This window comes from Lepidochelys olivacea (genome assembly GCF_965140295.1).
Source record: "Lepidochelys olivacea isolate rLepOli2 genome assembly, chromosome: 1".
Taxonomy (NCBI): domain Eukaryota; kingdom Metazoa; phylum Chordata; order Testudines; family Cheloniidae; genus Lepidochelys; species Lepidochelys olivacea.
In genome coordinates, this window is record NC_140411.1 from 245,705,814 (window position 1) to 245,722,925 (window position 17,112).

Here is a 17,112-nt window from a genome sequence, read left to right on the forward strand (position 1 = left end):
GCTGTGAAAGCACAGGTGTGCTGCTACAATGTGCCTCTGGGAACAGATACAACGATTAAGCTCACAGCAGGCAGAGGCCCTGTGACAGACATGGCTGTTAGCCCCTACTAAATAGCGTGATGCACACACACCAACATCCTAGTTGGGAAAATATTTACCCTGATAAAAGGAATGTCCAGTCGTCGACACTTATTGTTTCTCTCCTTTGCAAGTGTAAACTACTCTTGCGAAAGCTGGCGTCACCCCGACAGACCAGCCTCAATTTGGCATAAGAAAGGAGAAAGAGAATAAAGGAGTACAGAGGTATAAGTAGGGGACCTACAGCACCATGATTTTTGAGTGCTTTTCACTATCTATCTGCTGGTCAGATAAGTGACAGCCTCCCAAGGCTTCTGCAGCTAAGAGGGTCCCTACGCCTTGTCCCTTATTCGTCTTTCCGCGGAATTGAGTGACCGATCCTGGCTTGGCACCGCTGGAATCGAGAGATGCAAGGAGGGTAAGAAGCACCCACACCTGATCTCCTATCTTTAGTGTACACATATTTTGAAATAGAGCTCTATACTTTGTTTTCTTTCTTTGGGATTGTGGCTTCAGTTTTGTAACTTGTTTGTGTGTGTAACATCTCTACATTTAAATAAGTAGGCACTAGCAATTTTGTAACCACATGATTAGAATCTAGCTTAATAAATTTTTGGTAACCATTTATGCATAAGCCTGACTTGTTTTCTCTGGTTTACTGTAAAGCAGCCAACACAATTAAAGAACCTCAGCCGTTTTGGCTCTAAAGCCTGGCCATTAGGTGAGAGTACTAAGAGCCTAGCGTTGAGTTGTGCCGCCTCCACGGGGCAAACTCTTGGGGCACCTGTCAGTCAATCCTGGCTGCCCGCTGCGAAGGAGCTCTGAGCTCTAGCAGTTAAAGTCACGGGTGTGGAGAGGCTCTTAGTGCTGCCATTGGGGCACCTGTCAGTCAGTACTGACTGCCCGCTGCGAAGGAGCTCTGAGCTCTAGCAGTTAAAGTCACGGGTGGTTAGGACCTTGGGGCATCCGTCAGCCTAGCCCGGGCTGCCCGCCGCGAAGGGACAGTGCGTCCTAGCGGTTAAAGTCACAGATGGTATAAACAGGCATAGCTGGCACCTCACCAAACATCCTTGGCCATCGGCTAACACTGGTGTAACCAGAATTTCACCTTTCCACTTTATAAAAATGTTTAAATATTAGAGCTGGTCAGAAAAGAGAATTTCAATTCTGCAGGGAATTCTGACATTTCAAAATGTGTTTTCATTTTAAATTGTAATAAAAGGTTGAAATTTTGAAATTTACAGAAAAAAAATTTTTTTTTTTTTTAGGAAACTGAATCATTTTGATAATGTCAAACCAATATAAATATGATAAAATAAAAGTTTAAATACAACAAAGAAGTCAAAATTAAACATTTTGATGTTATTGATATAAAATGATAGTCAAAACAGTTCAACGCTTTTCTATGGAAAAGTTTGTTGAAATCGACACTTTCAGCAAAATATTTGGATTTTGACAAAACTGCATTTTCTGATGGAAATAGTCTGCTGAAAATTTTTTTTTCTAGCTCTACTAAGAATTTACTTTAACCAAGCAACATGAACTTAAACAAATTCCTGAGGAGTGTAGTGTTTCTGTGTGTAATTGATTAAAATGACTTCGCCAACGTGTGTATTTAATATCATATATACTCTAATTGCTTTCACAATTTACTCCAACTCTCCCAACGAAAAGAAAGAAAATAGAAGGTAGATTCAAATTCTATCTGTACAGGAAACATACCTTCTGAAGTGATGGCTAGTCTGTTTTCTTTACAAGAATTTAAGTTAATTTTTTTCAGTTGCTTGCAATTACAAAGTTGCAGCAGGGCAGTATCTGAAATATCACAGTCTCTAAGATCTAGCGTCTCCACCGCTGGGTGCAGCACCTGTAATGCAAGCACAGTATTTCCATCAAATTATACATGGTGTAGCACAAATATGCACATTGAATCTGTGATTACTGCGTTAGAAATTACATATGACTTTTAAAAATGTTCTTTTGAAAGGTGCCAGGTTAACAGCCTGGGGAATGAAATCCTCTCTACAGAATGTACACAACTCTGAGGTGACGAACAACCTCCTGGGGTTAGAGAGCAGTCCAGTTTCTATGCATGATCAATTCTTATCATTCAAATAAGAAATTAATCTAATCACACACAAAAGCCCATTACAGGCACTTCTGGCAACAACCAGCTACAACGTTTCCACTCTTTGGCTCCCAGACACACAAGTCCCTTTGTCTAACAGATGACAATAAAATCTCAAAATACTTGACCCCATTTGATCTTGCTGTCTTACTCTCTTGCACGCAGACTCACATGCATTCAGAAACACACACAACCGCTAACATTTTGAGGACCAAAAGGCATTCATTCCCCATTAACTAAGCCTCCTCAATCCCACAGGACTGTAGGTTGGCTTTCTTGTGGGGCCCCAAGCAGAGGTCTTATAAAAATAAGATCCAAGGCAATGGAAGGTCTGATACTTTAACATCAGCTTCATGTGGGGGAGGGGTGCTACATATACCACCTTTTTAAATTTCACCCCCCGCAGAACATCACTACAGGTTGAACCTCTCTAGTCCGGCACCCTCGGGACCTGACCAGTACCGAACCAGAGAATTTGCCGAACCACGGGAGGTCAGTATAGTAGTGAGCGGGTCTCTTTATTTTTATCTTGCCAAGGCAAATAAAAAGAACAACGCTGGCAATGCCGCTAGCCAAGGCTTACCGGCTCTCTTCATAACAAAGTGTTAGTGTTGTGACACAATTTTACTGTACTGGCACAAGGAAATAAGGAGATAAAACATAAAAAACATAAAATAAAAATAAAAATAAAATAAAATCATGCCAGACCACGGATGTTGCCAGACCAGAGTGCCAGACAAGAGAGGTTCAACCTGTACTATCTAACAAGATATACCACCGGTCTTCCAATCAGAATGTCCTCACCACACACACAATCAGCCCCTACGGTGAGATGTAATCCAGACCAATACTCAAACTGGGAAAAGACAAAAAGAAGGATTACCCAACTTTTCCATCAACTTATTCTTTCTTCAATCTGTAGTGATAAGGCACAGACATGTATGATAACTCTGGTATTACATAAGCAAATTCTGATTCCCAGACATGGCCAGGATACACTTTATTAGTTGGCCACCATGCGAAACTGGGTTTTAGATTTCAACACCTATAATCATACCACTACTGTAGTTTTGTTGACCTCTGAACCAGACTTTATAAGGCATATAGCTTGCCCCTGCGCCATACCTCTCCATGATGCCTTGGGAGTCACGCTAAGACAAGACAGTGCTAGCCTGTTAGAAGGAATAAGTACTTTTAACAACATACTGTACTAAAAAAAGAAGTGTGGGTGCTTACATTAGCAAAATTTGATGGATTTACGAAAAGATGTAAGTTTAAATAACAGATATCGGATTGTATAATTAGAAATTTATTGGAAAATGTGCTGAAAATAATGTCTGTCTGTAAAATAAAAGTATTCAAATACTGAGACTGAAACTATACCCAGTTCCTCTATAAGCATGTTAAGCCCTCATCCAAATTTAGAAGCAGACAAAGAGCGCAGTCTACCTGTCACTGGATTGGTTCTCACAGACTGTGGTAACTTACTCTGTTATGTGCTAACTAATTATCTAAAAAAATCCAATCAAGCTGACTGATCCTCAGCTCTCTTTGATTATCAAGTTCAAACTTTACTAAATGTGGCAACAAATTGGTAACAATTTTCATTTACTTTTTCAGTTCTTCATACATTAGCAGTATGAACAATCTCTTACCTAACTCGCATTAAAGTCTTATATCATTAAAATTTCTGAATCGTACCTAAAGTATCTCTCCCCTTTCTGTCCCCAGCCGCCCCCATCCCTCTTTGGTTGCATTATTTATTTTGCTGCTTGAAACAAACTTTATAGCTTTGCACTACAAACTATAGTTTTTCCAAGAAACCTTTACTGCACAGCAGGTACAGACATGTATAGACATATTTTTGGAGAAGTGATAAATGCGATAGGTGACATTTCAATTCACATAAGAGATAATGAAAACCAAAAAGTCATTGTGGGCTGTTTTTGTGAAAATTTCTGCATGTAAAGCATGTTTAAATGTAACCAAATAATATCAGTTTCTGCTTTCCACTCAGCTTTACTAGGTAATATTTACTGAATATGAGTGTGCTCAGCACCATACAATGCACGAGGCAGGGACCACTTTTCCCTTCAGGCAGTTTAAGGTCTAAGCTAGATAGAAACAGTTCAGCCACATAATACACTAGATGAAGATTAATTCCTGAGGCAATGCAAATTTTTAATTTTATAAAGCAACACTAAAAGGCTTCACAGAAGTGTATTGTAAAGGTGGGACTGAAAGAAGAGATTGGCATACATGACATGAGAGACTGTTCCAAGCATAGGCGGCAACATGGACGGATTAAATCAAGAGCAGAAGGATGACACAATGGGGGTAATAAGAAAAGGAGTACTTGTGGCACCTTAGAGACTAACCAATTTATTTGAGCATGAGCTTTCGTGAGCTACAGCTCACTTCATTGGATGCTGTAGCTCACGAAAGCTCATGCTCAAATAAATTGGTTAGTCTCTAAGGTGCCACAAGTACTCCTTTTCTTTTTGCGAATACAGACTAACACGGCTGTTACTCTGAAACCTGTCATAATGGGGGTAATGTTAGCCAATCTTGAGGAAGAGCGGAGAGAAAAGAGATGGAATAGAAAAATACACAGAAGTGAAACTGAAGGGCTGTAAATGCAAGGACAAGAAGTCTAAACTTGATGGAGAAGATGAGAAGCCAGCAAAGGAGTGGGGGTGGGAGAAGATGCTGAGCAGCAACATTTTGGATGCGCTATAGGGGAGCAAGGCAACAGGCAGAAAGAGGGATATAGGAGTGAAGAAAAAAGATGATCAAGTTATGGGCAAGAAAATGTAGAAGTAGAAGTGAAGAAGGGAGAACAGCTCATAGAAATGTTGTAAATTAAGAAAAGGCAGGATTTTGTGACATCCTGGATGTGGGGAAAGGAGAAAATGAGGAGTCAAATATAAGTCATAGTTGTGAGTCTGGGTAATGGGGAAATACTGGAATTATCAGAGTGAGAAAGATATGAGAAGAATAATAGAGGACGGAGAGCAAGGGGTTGTGGGAATTTGAACTGGTATTTGCATATCCAAAAAGAGATAGACCATCAAAGATACAACACTCAACTACAATAACCACCTGCTGAAGTGAAGAAACAGATTGACAGAGCCAGAAGAGTACCCAGAAGTTAACTACTACAGGACAGACCCAACAAAGAAAATAACAGAACACCATTAGCCATCACCTTCAGCCCCCAACTAAAACCATCATCAAGGATCTACAACCTATCCTAAAGGACGACCCATCACTCTCACAGATCTTGGGAGACAGGTCAGTCCTTGCTTACAGACAGCCCCCCAAACCTGAAGCAAATACTCAGCAGCAACCACACAACAAAAACACTAACCCAGGAACCTATCTTTGCAACAAAGCCTGTTGCCAACTGTGTCCACATATCTATTCAGGGGACACCATCATAGGGCCTAGTCACAGCAGCCACACTACCAGAGGCTCGTTCACCTGCACATCTACCAATGTGATATATGCCATCATGTGCCAGCAATGCCCCTCTGCCATGTACATTGGTCAAACTGGACAGTCTCTACGTAAAAGAATAAATGGACACAAATCAGACGTCAAGAATTAGAACGTTCAAAAACCAGGCAGAGAACCCTTCAATCTCTCTGGTCACTCGATTACAGACCTAAAAGTCGCAATTCTTCAACAAAAAAACTTCAAAACCAGACTCCAATGAGAGACTGCTGAACTGGAATTAATTTGCCAACTGGATACAATTAACTTAGGCTTGAATAAAGACTGGGAGTGGATAGGTCATTACACAAAGTAAAACTATTTCCCCATGTTTATTCCCACCCCCCTTCCTCAGACGTTCTTGTCAACTGCTGGAAATGGCTCACCTTGATTATCACTACAGAAGGTTCCCCCTTCCCCCCTCCTCTCTCCTGCTGGTAATAGCTCACCTCACCTGATCACTCTTGTTACAGTCTGTATGGTAACACCCATTGTTTCATGTTCTCTGTGTATATAAAATCTCCCCACTATATTTTCCACTGCATGCATCTGATGAAGTGAGCTGTAGCTCACGAAAGCTTATGCTCAAATAAATTTGTTAGTCTCTAAGGTGCCACAAGTACTCCTTTTCTTTTTGCGGATACAGACTAACATAGCTGCTACTCTGAAACCAGAAGGGAATGGTAGATTCAGAAGCTGTCAGCATTGAAGGTTAATGTGCACTTTACATGACAAGGAGGATAGGACCAAAGACAGAAACCCTGGGGATATTAACAGAGCAGGAAAGGGAAACAGGAACTGCTGAAGGAAGAGAACGGGAGTACTGAAAGTATAAGGAGAAAAGAGATTCCAAGAGAAGGCAGTGATAAGCTATTGAAAGCAGATTAAGGCTGAGACCAGAAAGAGGCAAAGAAGGAGACACTCTGTTAGAGAATATGGGGGTAAAAAAAGAGGGAGCTTGGAGTTTTCGTAAACTGCTTTTACTCAAATGTATGCACAGATCACATATGAAAAAATTATGCAAAGCACTTATGATGCTTAGAAATGTTTGTTCACTACAAAAATGACCCTTGCATGGCTCAAAGCAATTCAACAGGCGTGTTAAAAGCAACAATGTATAAGATTGACTCAATTTTAATTTTTTCTCTCTTTTTTACTACAGTTCAAGAAATATTGTGTGTTAAAGGTGAAGTTTTTGTTGTTCGGTTTTTCCCAACGATTCTGGTGCGCTGCCCTTCACCTCATAGTCTAATTATTCTGACTTTCAGGGACTGATAGTATTTGCCTGTCATGAGTCACAGATCAAAGCAAGAATGAACTGGGGAGTTGTTCATTCCTATTTCACCAAGGTCAACCTTTCGTTTTCCATAATTCTTACACCTCCCTTCGAGACTGAGTTGATATAAAAGGATACAAATGTCAAAACATCTCAATTTACAACTGAGGCCAAGTCAGTAATATATTTCATCCCAGAACACTGACAAGCATTAATGAGCAATTGGGATGAGAGAATTTTGAATCACTGAGCTCATAGCCCTCACCTCACCATCATATTTCAAAGAAGTGAGGATTTAATGGAATTTTATCCTAAATCATAGACCTAAAGCCCACCTAAGATTATAAGAATCTCAGATTTTCCTTGAGAACCTTACATTATTTAAATACCACCTTGTAGAAGCCCATTTTGGCAACCGCTCCTGTCATAGTGCTTTCCCATTGCTACCAGAAGAAACAGCAGTGTGGTCCAACACTTAGAGTCAATCTGCTGATCCTGCTGTATTGTAAAGGAAGCATTCTGTGCAACAGCCTCAGGAAACAGACGCAATCCAACACGACTCCTGCTGGGGATATTCTGCAGAAAGGTTTAAAAACAATGCTGCTTGGCTATTAGGCCATTGAGTTTGCAACTGAGATTAATTTGCATGTTACACACTTATTTATGTAAGTTAGATAACTTAATTAGAAACTGATAGCAACATGAAGTGCAAAGTGCTACTATTTCTGAATCGCCTCATAAATTGCACAGCATCTTATACTCAAGTGTGTACAATGAACAACAGTATCCCCTCAGATTAAACTGATCCAAAACAGGATGATATACAGGTCAACTAGAAAACTTTTTCATTGACTTGTGTCCATATTCATCTTCTTGATTTTTATGCAGGGTTGTAGGCATTTATGGAGCTTTACACACAGATAAAAGACACAACCCCCTCAATCAAGATTAGGCATGGCATGATATGAAATAGGAAGAGAAGTAATTAGGAGGAAGCAATGAGGCGAAGTTTACATAGTACGAGGCCCTGGGCTCACTTGTTGAACTGTATACATAATTTTAGTTGAGCTCATTATTTAATATTTTGCTGTGTAATAAACTGGCATGAATGTGAAGAGACAGGCAAAAGTGAATTTTGAATAGGTTCTTACCTCACTGATATTTGAATCAGTTATCCGACCTTGCATACTCATTAATTTTATCAGTTTATCTTTTATGTTGGGAGGTAAAGGCTTAATATCAGCAACATATCTGGAAATGTTCTTTGTCAAACACTGAAGACACCTGAAATAAATGTAAGTTAAATTCAGTCACACAGAGACACAATGTACTGGTACTACCCTGAATTAAATACAGCCATTAATTTAAAACAGTCGATTAATCGCAGTTAACTCATGGGATTAACTAAAAAAGTGAATTGCGATTAAAAATATTAATCGCAATTAACGGCAGTTTTAATTGCATTGTTAAACAATAGAATACCCATTGAAATTTATTAAATATTTTTGGATGCTTTTCTACATTTTCATATATATTGATTTCAATTACAACACAGAATACAAAGTGTACAGTGCTCACTGTATACTATTATTTTTTATTACAAATGTTTGCACTGTAAAAATGATAAAAGACACAGTATTTTTCAATTCACCTCACATAAGTACTGTAGTGCAATCTCTTTGTCGTGAAAGTGCAGCTTACAAATGTAGAATTTTTTTGTTACATAACTGCACTCAAAACCAAAACAATGCAAAACTTCAGAGCCTACAAGTCTACTCAGTCCTACTTCTCATTCAGCCAATCGCTAAGACAAACAAGTTTGTTTACATTTACAGAAAAGATAAGGCTGCCCACTTTTTACTTACAATGTCACCTAAAAGTGAGAACAGGAGTTTCCATGGCACTGTTATAGCCGGTATTGCAAGGTATTTACGTGCCAGATACTGTAAACATTCATATGTCCCTTCATGCTTCGGCCACCATTCCAGAGGACATGCTTCCATGCTGATGATACTCATTAAAAAAATAATACTTTAATTACATTTGTGACTGAAGTCTTTGGCGGAAAATTGTTATGTCCCCTTCTCTGTTTTACCTGCATTCTGCCATACATTTCATGTTATAGCAGTCTTGGATGATGACTCAGCACATGTTCATTTTAAGAACACTTTCGTTGCAGATTTGACAAAATGCAAAGAAGGTAGCAATGTGAGATTTCTAGAGATAGCTACAGCACTCGACCCAAGGTTTAAGAATCTGAAATGCCTTTCAAAATCTGACAGACATGAGATATTGAAAATGGTTTCAGAAGTCTTAAAAGAGCAACACTTTGATGCAGAAACTACAGAACCCAAACCACAAAAGGGGGAAAAATCAATCTTCTGCTGATGGCGTCTGACTCAGATAATGAAAATGAACATGTGTCAGTCCGCACTGCTTTGGATTGTTATTGAGCAGAACCCATCATCAACATGGATGCATGTCCTCTGGAAGGGTAACTGAAGCATGAATGGACATATGAATCTTTAGCGCATCTGGCAAGTAAATATCTTGCAATGCCGGCTACAACAGTGCCATGAGAACACCTGTTTTCACTTTCAGGTGACATTGTGAACAAGAAGTGGGCAGCCTTATCTCCTGCAAAAGTAAACAAACTTGTTTGTCTGAGCGACTGGCTGAACAAGAAATAAGATTGAGTGGACTTATAGATAAGAATCTGAAGCACAAACTTGTTTCAGGTCACAGGTGGAGGCTTAAGATTATGGGGGAGAAAGAAAAAGAGTGGTGGGTGACCTATTATTAGGAGGAGTTCCTGGTTCTCCAGCGTTAGTACCTGTTAGTAAATATTAATGCTTTATTAGTTCTTTCTTTCTGTATATTTGATTCATTTATATATTAACTATTCTTTAGAATCTTTATCTTCAACAAAGAGTATGTCTGAATTCTAAGGCAGCATTACCTCCTGCAAATTGTAACCAACCTTGTTTGTCGAGTGATTGGCTGACCAAGAAGTAGGACTGAGTGGACTTATGGGTTCTAAAGTTTTGCGTTGTTTTTATTTTTGAATACAAATATTTTTTGTACATAATTCTACATTTGTAAGTTAAATTTCATGATAAAGAGATTGCACTAAAGTACTTCTATTAGGTGAATTGAAAAATACTATTTCTTTTGTTTTTTATAGTGCAAATATTTGTAATAAAAAATAAATATTGTTGTGGTTCAAATGCAAGACAAACAAAGCTTTTAGCAAGCAAGCGGGAAGGTCTGCCGTGTCGGCTTTCCAGCCTCTCCTTTATTCTTTCTCCACTCATGCGCATTACATACTCCAACCGCAAAAGGAAACAACAAAAGGAATAATATGACTTTGATTAATATTCTTATTTACCAGCTTCTATCTACTACACTCCTTGCTCTCAGGCCTTGAGCCCAGTCCAAGGAAGCTTCCCACGGTTCATGTCCTCTGGGCGACTTCCCATGGTCCATGTCCTTGGAAGGAGCAGTGTGTGCACTGCTCCCACACAACACTCAGGGTGTGCCCTGAATGTTTCCAGGTGCATGAACCCTTCAAAATATAAAGTGAGCACTGTACACTTTGTATTCTGTGTTGTAATTGAAATCAATATATTCGATAATGTAGAAAACATCCAAAAGTATTTAAATAAATTGTATTCTATTATTGTTCAACGATGCAATTAATCACACGATTAATCTTGATTAATTGTTTAATCATGCAATTAATCGTGATTAATTTTTTTTAATCGCTTGACAGCACTAATTTAAAATATTAAAAGGGATCTTTTTACAGCCTTTTTTAAAAAAAAAACTTCTACTCTGCAATGCCCACTTAGAGGCCTGAAAATATAACGGATGTTGCTCTTGATGTAGTCCTTTTCCATTAGATAGAAGTGCAAAGGGGATATTATTCATGATGCATACTTCTCAGATTTATTATTCCGGCCTGAAGAAACAGTTTTGTCCTTGCAGCTGGCTGTTCTTAATCTGAAGGCAGCACATGGTAGTGCATATTTGTACTAGTAACAATATCAACATGTCTTGTTTGAGATATTTTTCTCTATGTTGTAAATTCACTGCTCCCTACCTTTCCCACCACCCATGTCTCACAGTAGCTTTCTGTTTTGAGAGATTTACTGTTATAAATTTAATGGGTTCTCAAATACTTATGAATTTACCTTGCTCCAGATCCATGTCTTAATCAGAGTAGACTTGTATTTTGCTTTTTGAAACATCTATGAAATAGTGCTGGATGAGGAATAATGGTGCTTGTGCAAATTAATCCCATACATTCACACAGGTAAATACTTCCTTGGAATAGAAGGACCAGAGAACAATCAAATCCAAAAATGTGTAACACATCTTTATTAATAAATGTACACTTGCAGCAGAATTAAATACTCAAGTGCGCAAAATTCAATAGTATCTTAAACCAGGAAGGCTCCTATATTTTGGCAGGATCACTTCTCCCTCTTTTAAATAAGACAAGTTTAGTTCAAACATGCAGCAAGATAAGAGTCTCCAAATGAAATGGATCTTCTGGAAAATTCTCTTAAGACAATCCCCTCACATAGAGAAAACAAACAGATAACACTTATCCAGATACCTTTAGAATGGTGTCCAGAGGGAATACTTCGGTGATGCTGTTCCAGATCAACTGTACATGAAACTGTAAAAACTTCATTTTGCAGACGGAGGGGGAGACTTTCAAGCACATGTCCTACACCTGAGGAAGTGCTTCACACCTGGTTCAGTTCAGGCAGCATTTGCACACCAACTTCCCAGAGGTTATTTTAAATTGCAGTCAAGGCCCTTTAAGAATCCATTCAGCAGAGGCTAGGGGCTTGTCTACATTACCCGCTGGATCGACATGCAGCAATCGATTCAGCAGGGGTCGATTAATCGTGTCTAGTCTAGTGCTCTCCCGTTAAGTCCAGTACTCCACCAGGGCGCGAGGCGCAAGCGGAGTCGACAGCAGAGCATCAGCCATCGACTTACTGCAGTGAAGACACCACGGTAAGTAGATCTATGTACGTCAACTTCAGCTACGTTATTCACATAGCTGAAGTTGCGTAACTTAGATCGATCCCTCCCAGTGTAGACCAGGCCTACGCATGTGCAGATTTACACATCTCTGGACCATCTTGGCCAGATTTACACATCTCCAGAGCTAGCAGCACCCGATGATTGGAATATAGCAGGTGACTGCAAACTCTAAGTGAAGTAGAGGTTGTAAGCAACCTGCATCACCACAACTCCTCCTCTCAGGTCCAGTGTGCCACTGTAAACCAGGGGTGAATCTAACTGGCCAATAAAATAAAATAAAATGGAATTTCCATCCCGCACGAAATTCTGAGATTTTGAAATTTCATTTATTGCCAAATTGAGCCAAAAAGTCAAAATCTCAGAGTTGTTCATGAAATGTTTTGATCTTATCAAAACATTGTTTCATCTTTTCCATTTTGATTATTATAAGTAGCAAAAGTTGAAATGATAAAATTAAATGTTTCAACCCTAATTTACTGTCTAAAATGTTTAGCTGCTGGCCAATCAGTGACAAAATTGTTCCAACAAAGATTTTCAACCAGATCAACTCAGTAATGACAGCACACCATGAAGTCAAAGTCAATACCCCCATTTCATAGATAAGAATCTGAAGCACAAACTTGTTTCAGGTCACAGGTGGAGGCTTAAGAATATGGGGGAGAAAGAAAAAGAGTGGTGGGTGACCTATTATTAGGAGGAGTTCCTGGTTCTCCAGCGTTAGTACCTGTTAGTAAATATTAATGCTTTATTAGTTCTTTCTTTCTGTATATTTGATTCATTTATATATTAACTATTCTTTAGAATCTTTATCTTCAACAAAGAGTATGTCTGAATTCTAAGGCAGCATTACCTCCTGCAAATTGTAACCAACCTGTTTTTGTCTGAGTGATCGGCTGACCAAGAAGTAGGACTGAGTGGACTTATGGGTTCTAAAGTTTTGCGTTGTTTTTATTTTTGAATGCAGTTATTTTTTTTAACATAATTCTACATTTGTAAGTTAAATTTCATGATAAAGAGATTGCACTAAAGTACTTCTATTAGGTGAATTGAAAAATACTATTTCTTTTGTTTTATTATAGTGCAAATATTTGTAATAAAATATAAATATAAAGTGAGCACTGTACACGTTGTATTCTGTGTTGTAATTGAAATTAATATTTGAAAATTTAGTAAACATCCAAAAATATTTAAAAGAAATGGTATTCTATTGTTGTTTAACAGTGTGATTAATCACATGATTAATTTTTTTAAATTGTGCAATTGTTTTTAATCGCTCAACAGCCCTACAAATTAATTTTTTATTCTCCAAATATCTGAACAAATAAACTACCAGGTTGGATGCTCGTCTGATTCACGGTCTTTTTGTGTAGTTCCCTTTTTTGAAGTTAAATGCTACTGTGGTGGGCTTCTTGGGTATTTCCTCCCCAAAAAGGATGTTAAATTTAATTACATTATGGTTGCTGTTATCAAGCTAGTTCAGATATATTCACCTCTTGAACCAGATCCTGTGCTCCATTTAGGGGGTAAAATCAAGAACTCCATTTAGGGGGTAAAATCAAAATCTCCTCTGGTGGAGCCCAGGACTAGCTGCTCCAAGAAGCAGTCATTTATGGTGTCTAGAAATTTGTCTCTGCACCCTGTCCTGAGGTGACATGCAGCTGGTCAATATGGGGATAGTTGAAATCCCACATTATTATTGATTTTTCTATTTTTGTAGCCTCTCCCATCTCTGTGAGCATTTCACAATCACCATCCTTGTCAGATAGTTGATAGTATATTCCTTCTGCTATACTCATTATTCAAGCATGGAATTTCTATCCATAGAGATTCTACGGTACAGTTTGATTAATTTAAGATTTTTACTATATAAGATTATAAAATAAGGTTATAAGGTTTTTACTGTTAGCTACTTATAGCAGAGCTAGAAGGAGGACCTACCACATCATCCAGGAGGTGTCCCATGGTCTTGGCTGTCAAATGGGCCCTTTAAGCAAAAACTCATTGTTCAAATTCCCCTTTCATATTCCCTACCTATGTATGGATCAATGTTCCACTTGTCTCGGATACATCCGCCCTCTCTTCCTTTAATCTTATAAAAACAACTTTAATTTGCCAAACAGCAGCAAAGCTAATTATAACCAATTTTACCTAACAACTACCTACTTTCTTATTTTTACATCAGGTTCCATCTTGCATTATCAATATTCCTTCACCCTTGTTAAAAATTTTGGCAACACATCACCACCTTATTCTATCCTGTACATTCTTCAAATTCCTGATCTTCCCTTGGGCTCTATCCTTCTAAATATTAGTTTCTTTGTTTGTTTTTTCTAACCGAAGTGTTTTACAGGGATAGTTGTGTTCTACTTCAGCTAAGAGGAACACCACAAAGACAAAAACATAGCTTGGAGTTTCACAGAGAATATTGTTACCATGACCTCATTATTATCTCTCATTTCTCTCTCTCTCCCCTATCTCTTTGATAGCCAATTTGCTCTACTCTTTTGGAGTGAGGGGAGCTCGGATACAATAATACATATAGTAATTGCCATATTTTTATAAACTTCTTAATAAAGAGTGAAGATACTATTATTCTGTATGGAGAAGTTGCAAAAACTGAAGTATCTGCTCCTCTTTGCTAATTTCTTACTGTTACTTCCACCGAGTTGCTGTCTGATGCTTCCTATAACAGTGGTTATGGTCAGTAAGATAAGACCTGTGGCTTTTTGGATACACATTGCCAACATGTGACATATACTTAGGTGCTCCTCTTCCATATTTTGTTTCCAAACGAACTTGAACGAGTCAGGAATAAAAATGGCAACAACCACAGTTGTGTAAAAATATTAACCTTTCCCCTCATTTTCCTATGACACTCTCTACAACTGCAATGACCTGATAAACTATAAAATCCCTCATTACATTTTTTCAGCTATTCTTCTCCCTCATCTCTTCTTGCACCATTCCAGCCAGGCTTCTAACACACAATTCAATTAGGCTTGTCTACAGCAAACAGTGCCCCTTCAGGGATGTCATTTATTTAATCCAAGGCCGAACACACCTGCAAGCAAGTCTTCAGACCCAGCATCCTAGCTAAAAGGAGCAAGTTAATATTAGTTTGTATTCCCCATCTAAGTCCACCTGTCTCCTCTGCCCAGGCTCTTCACCTCATTATTGGGACACCCATTCTGGAGTCAGGCCTACTGCCAACACCCAAGAGTAGGGTTCCTTCCCTAGACTCAGGGTCCCTAAAGGGGTCAAACCATTGCAGCTATTCTCTGGAGTGGCGTATTATTCTTCTGGGATCAGGACCTCTTGTCACTGTCTGGAAAGGTCCTTCTGCTAGGACTAAGCCTTTCTAGGACTTTGCAACTCATAGTCCTTTTGGAACCTGCTCCCTGCCCCAGCAACACCTCTCCTAGATTCCCTTTTCTGGTGAGCTCTCTAACCAGCTCTCCTGACAAGTCTCTTTCCTCAGGAGCATCCTCTCTAAGTATTCTGGGGCTCCCTGCCTGAGCCCTCATAAGTCTCTATGAGGCCCTGTGTTCTATAGCTAATTAACTGCAGCCCAGCCACCTAGGTAATTAACTACTGACAGGTGGATCTGGGTTGGCTCATTCTCCTTAGCGGAGCCTGTCACAGGTAGACTAGTCCCTGACTCCCTGGAAATGGCCAGCTCCCATAACACAAAACGTGATATCTAGGCACAATAAACATTTAAGTTTCCAAGGAAACAGAATGATAGGTTTAAATATATAATTTTCAACATTCAGTGAACATTATCCACAAAATGTGTTGTCAAGTCAATCTTCAGTCTCAAACAAGTAATCAGGGTCCCTGGCAAGATAATTATAAATTTTGAGTGCAGTTATATATCTATTGTTGCTACACAGGACAAATGCTCAAGGACATGAAATGATAAGACAACGTATTTACTAACGTCATCTATGAGGAAATCCTGTTATCATTTGGAATCAGAGCCAGTGTTAGAAAGAACTCAGAGGTACTTGATTATCCCTATATTCATTCCTCTCTAGACTCTGCTGCCTTTTTCCAAGTAGTCTGATTACTCCAAAAGTGAAAATGGAATACCTTAGGTCACCCTTAGGTCATCAATTGCTATCAAGTCCACGTTGCTAGTAGCAGTGATCAAAAAAGTCATCTTCTAATAGTTTTTTGGTGATTACAGTCTGGTTACCATTGAACAATTATCCACATTACAAATATCACCAGCATATGTGGAACTTAACTGACAGTCTCGTTAGCAGTCACAGCAGAGAAGCCAAGGATTCAATGAGCCATCAACAGTGAGAGACAATATTACCCTCATCAGGAGTGAGGGACATAGGACTGTGGAGAGGAAACTGCTCTGCTATTACCTATTCCTGTTTTTACAGATTAATAGAAGGTTTCAGTCTCCATGGCTCTCAGGCTATGAAATTCACTTGAATTAACTCAGACACCTTACCTCAGACTCATTATGCATGAGAAAACTTAATCACCTTTTTAAGGTTTTGAACCTACAACAAGCTCCACGCACACAGACCCCAGCACCTGTGAAGATCCTTGGCTCTAGGAGTCTGCCCATGTCTACACTGCAATTAAGAACCCATGGCTGGCCTGTGCCAGCTGACTCAGGCTAGTAGGGTGTGGGCAAAGGGGCTGTTTAGCTGTGGTATAGTTGTTGCAGCTCAGGCTGCTGTCTCAGCTCTAGGAACCTTCCATGTTACAGGGTCCTAGATCCTCGACTCCAGCTCCAGTCCAGGCTCCAGCCCAAGCCTGAATGCCTAAATTGAAATTAAACAGTCCGTTAGCCCAAGCCCAACGAGCCTGAGTCAGCTGACATGGACCAGCTGTAGGTGTTTATTTGTAGTGTAGACATACAGATAGAGCTCACTGTATAGTTCCAGGGGAATTCTGCTCCATTGCATATGTGCAGAATTTGTGTCCCACGAAGATTTCTTTGCTTCCCTGCAGAAAAATGACTTTCTTGACAGGGAAGCAAAAGGAAGCCAGAAGAGTGGTCATAAGACCCGCCCCAGCAGTATGTTTTGGGTATCCTTCACCCAGTATC

The 17,112-nt window shown here is 39.2% G+C and overlaps 1 protein-coding gene across 4 annotated transcripts in view; it reads right to left on the bottom strand.

Annotated features, from left to right (window-relative positions):
- AMN1 (antagonist of mitotic exit network 1 homolog) overlaps positions 1-17,112 on the bottom strand; it is a 62,156-nt gene that overhangs the window by 38,961 nt on the left and 6,083 nt on the right. For 3 of the 4 annotated variants that reach the window (XM_084616665.1, XM_084616666.1, XM_084616668.1), the window contains exons 2-3: positions 8,129-8,261; positions 1,801-1,945 (exon numbers count right to left, since the gene is read on the bottom strand). In XM_084616665.1, the coding sequence (XP_084472791.1) occupies positions 1,801-1,945; positions 8,129-8,261 (278 nt within the window). Of the gene's footprint in view, positions 1-1,800; positions 1,946-8,128; positions 8,262-11,170; positions 11,304-17,112 lie in introns of all 4 variants that reach the window. The other variant, XM_084616667.1, reaches the window with a different exon arrangement.